Genomic DNA, 7,500 nt, shown 5'->3' on the forward strand with positions numbered 1-7,500 from the left:
AAATTAAAATTGTATCAGGGTATACGACAAATTCTAACCATACAATAGGGAGAAAAAGTAATGTGAATGACCTGGGAGTGATAATGTCAGAGGCTCTTTCCTTCAAAGACCACAACAATGTATCTACTGCATCTGCTAGGAAAATGATAAGATGGATAATGAGAACCTTCAAAACTAGGGATGCCAAGCCCATGATGATTCTCTTCAAATCGCTTGTTCTCCCTGGGCTGGAATACTGCTGTGCACTTACGGGCCCCTTTAAGGCTGGTGACATTGCAGACCTGGAGAGTGTACAAAGAACTTTCATGGCATACATAAGTGCAATGAGGCACCTAAATTACTGGGAATGGTTGAAGGTCCTTGATCTGTATTCCCTGGAATGCAGGCAAGAGAGATGCATGATGATATATATACACTTTGGAGGTCCTGGAGGGATTGGTACCAAACCTGCACACGAAAATCACTCCCTATAAAAGCAAAAGACTCGGCAGGAGATGCAATATTCCCCCAATGAAAAACAGAGGCACCACGAGTACATTGAGAGAGAACACAATGAGTGTCCGGGGCCCAAAACTGTTCAACTGCCTCCCAGAATACATAAGGGGAAATTACCAATAGATCCCTGGCTGTCTTCAAGAAGGCACTGGACAGGCACCTGAAGTCAGTACCTGACCAACCGGGCTGTGGTTCGTATGTCAGTTTGTGTGTGGCCAGCAGTAACAGCCTGGTTGATCAGACCCTGATACACCATGAGGCCTGGTCTCAGACTGAGCCGCGGGGGAGTTGAACCCTGAAACCTTCTCCAGGTAAACTCCAGGTTTCCTTCCTTGCTATTGATCCCCCCTCTTCCAATGTTCCTTCTTTCTTCTGCTGTGGATCTCTTCCCCCATTGATCCTACCTTCTCACCTTTCATGGATCCATTCCGCTCCTTCATTTATTGATATTCTTCCCTTCCCCGGCTTTCTGCTGATCCTCCTCTTTCCTTCTATAGATCCACCATCCTTCCACTGATCCTTCCCTTCCTCGTATATTGCTCCCACTTTCCCTTTTCATTGCTCCACTACACTTGTCCATTGTTCTCCACAACTAGTCCCTCTTTTCCCATGACGTATGCAAATAAAACTCCCTTTTCACCTGGCTACACCATTTGAGTGCTACACACAACACTTCATCGACCATTACTTCTATTGGCGAGCTGCCAGTACAAAGAGATGAAGTTAAAACCAGTCTTTCATTGTGTAAATAAGACGCAGTTTGATTTGTGCCATTTAATTGAGAATTCGCGATAAAAAAAAAATGCCGCATGTTGCGTTTAATTTATATACTTGTCGGTATAGTCTGCCAGTAATGAGTAAAATACATCTGCAAGACTAATCTTTGTATTGACGTAACGTTTCGCTCTCGTTGCAAAACGAATCAGTTGAATACAGAGGTGAACACCTCCAAAATACCCTTCCACTTCTGTCACTAGTAATCACCTCTGTGTTTGACCGAGAAATACAACGCGAAACAAGCGAAATTTTCGGCAATAAGATACCACAGTGCTGCACATGTATCTTTCTCACCGATATTGCATTCCAAATATAGCATGATATTCTTTCATTATTAAATAGTCCTGCCCTCACTAGTCGTGGGTCATGTAACATGATGTGACTCTGAAGGCTTTAAACCTTTCTTACCTTGACTCACGAAATCGTAATAACACGATTGTAAAAGCAACACGAAACGGGTGGAGTTTGAACTCATTGCAAGTAAGTTTCAGGACTCGCCACGAGTTCAAACCCCTCCCGTTTCGTGGTAGATTACACTCTGGAACTATTATTAGGGAGATCAGTCTGTATCAACAGGATCCTTCTCAACGGGGAGTTCTTTGATGATGCTTAAGGCTCTTGGTCCAAGTAACTTGATCTACTTTCCCTTTCATTGGATCGAACCTGATTATCTCATTTCCTTCTAACGCTGTATGGTCCCTACTGGTTTAGCGCTCCCCCATGACTATAAAAATGGTAACAATAGAACCCTCATTTCTTTCATGTAATGTTCCATCATGTCCCGTAGTTCGATTGCTAGCGCACTCATCTCCAACACTGAAATCCGTGGTTCGATCCCCGGTACGGGTGGATACAGGACCTACTATCCCTGTTCACCTAGCAGTAAAATGGGTACCTGGGTGTCAGTCGACTGGTGTGGGTCACATCCTGGGGATAAAATTGACCTAATTTGCCCGAAATGTTCTGCATAACAAGGGGCTTTCTATATAGTAATATGTCATTGATGTCAGCTAGTCCAGTATACCTTGTACATGTACTTGTAGAAATAAAGATTATTATTATTATTATTATTATTATTATTATTATTATTATTATTATAATTTTTATTATTATCACACTGGCCGATTCCCACCAAGGCAGGGTGGCCCGAAAAAGAAAAACTTATTATTATTATTATTATTATTATTTTTATTATTATTATTATTATTATTATTATTATTATTATTATTATTATTAATAGTAATAATAATAATTAATAAAAATTCTTGATAATTAAAAAAGCGTAAAAATAAAGTGAAATATCAAATATCGTGTATTTTAAATAACAATGCACAAATAACGCATAGGCGAGAGAGACGCTTACGACGACGTTTCGGTCAGACTAGGACCATTTACAAAGTCACACTTTGTAAATGGTCAAAATCGAACCTGAACATCATCGTAAGCTCTTCTCTCCTATGTGTGGATTATTTATGTAATGTTCCAGTCACTGTATTGTGACTTTTTATCCTTCTAAAACCACAGAACTGGTAGGGTTTGATCCCATGGCAGGTGAGTTCTTAAGCCACATATATTAAATCCTACACTATTTATTTTGCACTATTTAAGAGACCAAAGGAAAGGGATTTAATGAGATTTGATTGAAGGAAGGGTAAAGGTACTTAATATTCTCTGGGCTATTATCCCTTCACTTCTTGAAGGGGGAGTGTGTAACCAGTAACCAAATAACGAAGGGAAGAATGGCACTTACTGTTATGGTGCCTGGAGTGGCTGCTCCACACGTGGCAACGGATGGGTTGGCCTGTTTCCCTTCCTTCTTTCCTGTTGAAAAATGGTAGAGTTTCCTTAATATATTCACAAAAGCAAGTGTTACCTTACGATAACACCTACAAAGATAACAGCCCCTTTAACACTTTACAAAAGCAAGTGTTACCTTACGATAACACCTACAAAGATAACAGCTCCTTTAACACTTTACAAAAGTAAGTGTTACCTTACGATAACACCTACAAAGATAACAGCTCCTTTAACACTTTACAAAAGCAAGTGTTACCTTACGATAACACCTACAAAGATAACAGCTCCTTTAACACTTCACAAAAGCAAGTGTTACCTTAGGATAACACCTACAAAGATAACAGCTCCTTTAACACTTTACAAAAGCAAGTGTTACCTTACGATAACACCTACAAAGATAACAGCTCCTTTAACACTTCACAAAAGCAAGTGTTACCTTACGATAACACCTACAAAGATAACAGCTCCTTTAACACTTTACAAAAGCAAGTGTTACCTTACGATAACACCTACAAAGATAACAGCTCCTTTAACACTTCACAAAAGCAAGTGTTACCTTACGATAACACCTACAAAGATAACAGCTCCTTTAACACTTTACAAAAGTAAGTGTTACCTTAATACATTACGAAAGTATGAGTTATATTTAAAGACTACAAAGGCAATAATTACCTTACCATGTTTCAAAGGTAAATTATACTAACCATTTTCAAAGGTAACGTATGATATGCCTTAACATATTACATGTTGGTAATATGTTAAGGTAACTCAAACGTACCTTTAATATAATTAAGGATAATAGTAACCTTAAAAAGTAAAAAATTAAAAACTCACTTAAATAATATGCAATAACAACAACAACAATAAAAATAATAATAATAATAATAATAATAATAATAATAATAATAATAATAACAATAATAATAATAATAATAATAATAACAATAAAAACTATTAATAGTAATAATGAAATATTATTAATAATAATAACATTAATAACAGTATTACCAGTAATAATAATAATAATAATAATAATAATAATAATAATAATAATAATAATAGTAATAATATTAATAATAATAATAATAATAATAATAATAATAATAATAATAATAATAATAATAATAATAATAATAATAATAATAATAATAATAATAATAATAATAATAATAATAATAATAATAATAATAATAACGACAATAATCTGAAACATTTTACCAACAATATATAGATCCCAATAAAAGACAATCTGAATTTTGAACATATTTGCATATATGAATATGTATAAAGTTGGAAATTTGGGTCTGTTTTACTTGCTGTTAATGGGTGAGCCATTAGTGGACGGAGAATCGAGCCTCCACCACTCCTGGAGCTGAATGTTCCACACGAGTTTTACGCATGTCATCAAAATAATGTTGATGATCATGATGATAATGCTACTACTTCTACTACTACTACTACTACTACTACTACTACTACTAGTACTGCTGCTGCTACTGCTACTGTTATTACTACTATTACTACTAATAAAATAATAATAATGATAATAATAATAATAATAATAATAAAATAATAATAATAATGATAATAATAATAATAATAATAATAATAATAATAATAATAATAATAATAAAATATTGCTAATAATGATAATAATAATTAATAATAATAATAATAAAATAATAATATTAATAATAATGATAATAATTAATAATAATAATAATAATAATAATAATAATAATAATAATAATAATAATAATAATAATAATAATAATAATAATAATGTTTAACCTGCCTCAGAGAGGAGGAAACCCCAAGAAGAAAATATCTGCGTAATACCTGCAGAAGTTGAGACGATGGTAAAAAAACAAGGGAGGAAATTAGGTGTAATAACACGATTATAACTCCGGCGGAAAGAAGAAGCTTGGTGAAGACACACTCCTTCCCGCATGGAACAATTTCCCTCCTTCACAGGACATACACGGAAATGTGTATTTCCCTCGGGCGTTTTTCAAGTACTCTTGTCTGGAGGTGGGAAAAGTCTCTTAATGACCCCCCTTAGTGGGGGTCGATAGTCTTAAACCCTCCCCCCCTCCTCGTCATTAGCCACCTAATTACCCTTGACGCAGGTGTTGAGTTCTTGATTGTAAGAATGGAAGCTACGTACTCGCTTTTCCTTAGATCGATCCTGACTTTATTCCCAGCAGGTGCTATGTGACCCCTACGGGTTCAGCGCTAACCCCCTCATTATTATTATTATTACTATTATTATTATTATTATTATTATTATTATTATTATTATTATTATTATTATTATTATTATTCTAATTATTATTATTATTATTATTATTATTATTATTATTATTATTATTATTATTATTATTATTCTAATTATTATTATTATTATTATTATTATTATTATTATTATTATTCTAATTATTATTATTATTATAATTATTATTATTATTATTATTATTATTATTATTATTATTATTATTATTATTATTTAGGTAAATTGCTTGTAAAAGATATAGCTTAGAAATGTTTGCTTTGTTTTTGTTTGTGTTTGTGTAAGAAAATATTTTTAATATCTTTGGATGATATCCTGTATAGCCCTTGTGGTTTAGCGCTTCTTTTTTATTATAATAATAATAATTTGGATGATATCTTGATTATCTTGTTACGAGGAATTAGAGCTAGTTTTCCCCAGGGGCGGTTTTTTTTGAAGCTGGTTAGGGGCTCTTGATCTGAGGAATTGGTCTTATTCTCCCCTTTCTTGGATGGAAACTTATTGTCTCGCGTTCCCCAGAAGCTGTGTAACCCCTACGGATTTAATGCTTGCCAATAATTATAGTAGCAACAGCAAAAATTATTATAATAATAAATAAAAAATAATTAAAATAATAATAATAATAATAATAATAATAATAATAATAATAATAATAATAATAATAATAATAATAATAATAATAATAATAATATAATTGCAATAATAAAAATGATATATTAACACTCACCAGTCTTGACAAGAATGAGGTCAGGTCCACGATGGACTTGATCGAAGTCACCAGTGTGGTCACAGCTCTTGGCGTGGGTAGTGGCTGCCTTGTCGTACATGATTCCTGGCTGGTTGTGGGCGTGTCGGTGCCGCCCACGCACCACCAGCACCACCACCACCGAGCAGACTACTAGGGAACCCACAGTGCCCACCACCACCGCTAGGATGCCAGCCAGCATCACCCTGGTGACGCCCATGCCAAAGGACTCGGCCGCATCCGCGCTCGTTCTCTTTTCAGCTACGTCAATAGGGGTATGGTGGATGAGAAGGGTCACAGGAGCCGCGCCTTGGGTGTTGGACGCCCCTACGGCCAGTTGGTATTCGGTTCCCGGTGCAAGACCCGTGACAGTGAAGTGTGGTTGAATCTGGTGCGCGAAGGATGCTGCTAGATCTCCAGCCTTCCCTGTTGATGACAGCTGTCGCACCTCCAGTGTGAAAGTCTGTGTCAGGCCTCCGCTCCACCCCGCCTCACAAGAGACTACAACCTCACCCGCAGCACTGGCGTTGTGCCACACGCTGCAGTTATACACCGGGTCCGGAGCCGCTGTCACAGAAGAAAAGAAATCATAATACCACTACTGGAACAAATCACAAATAACCTAAAGATAACGAATGAAAACTTCAAGATTTTTTTTCCGTAGAAACCCATTTTCTGCGAGAATAGTGGAAAAGATAGATACAGTTTGCAGAGAGCATCCTTATACTGACACTTAGTAAGTTTATTTTGGTACAGGTCCACATAAGTATAATTATCGTACTTCGCCGGTAGAAGAGGCTTGTTCTTCCGCTTCACAAGAACAGTGTCTCGCGAACTGTGAATCCAACCTCCACCATTCCTTGCGCTAAATGACTCAGGTACATCAATTCATGTTAATATTAATAATAACAATAATAATAGTTATAATAGAAGACTATTTTCTTGACCGAAATTCGAGACTCTGAACTGTGACTCTTCTCACTCGTCCCCTCAAGGAAGGTTCCTTGATGTTGGTGAGGGGCTCTTGATTTAGGGAATTGGATCTGTGCTCCAGTTCCCCGAATTAAGCCTGGATGCCTTCCACATCCCCCCCCCCAGGCGCTGTATAATCCTCCGGGTTTAGCGCTTCCCCCTTGATTATAATAATAATAATAATAATCTTCTCACTCGTGTAAGTTACGTTCGGTCTTGGACCAGTATCAAGTATAAAATAACATGATGGAAAAATAAACGCAAATGCAGTATAATGCGATCCTTTTTTGACAATAAAGAATCTCATTATACTGTGTTCGTGTCTATTTTTTCACCATCTCGGCATTTATATACTTGGTGTGTGTGTGTATAACACTCAGATTAGCACCTCTCGGTATGTATATACACCGAGAGGAACACCTCA

General features: G+C 35.9%; 1 protein-coding gene across 1 annotated transcript in view; it reads right to left on the minus strand.

Moving 5' to 3' along the window:
* Nucleotides 1–7,500, minus strand: part of LOC128694904 (neural cell adhesion molecule 2-like) — a 426,519-nt gene that overhangs the window by 3,094 nt on the left and 415,925 nt on the right. The window contains exons 11-12 of the mRNA XM_070094360.1: nt 6,087–6,671; nt 3,023–3,093 (exon numbers count right to left, since the gene is read on the minus strand). Of these exons, the coding sequence (XP_069950461.1) occupies nt 3,023–3,093; nt 6,087–6,671 (656 nt within the window). The remainder of the gene's footprint in view (nt 1–3,022; nt 3,094–6,086; nt 6,672–7,500) is intronic.

The sequence above is a fragment of the Cherax quadricarinatus genome, chromosome 45 (genome assembly GCF_038502225.1).
Source record: "Cherax quadricarinatus isolate ZL_2023a chromosome 45, ASM3850222v1, whole genome shotgun sequence".
Classification (NCBI taxonomy): Eukaryota; Metazoa; Arthropoda; class Malacostraca; order Decapoda; family Parastacidae; genus Cherax; species Cherax quadricarinatus.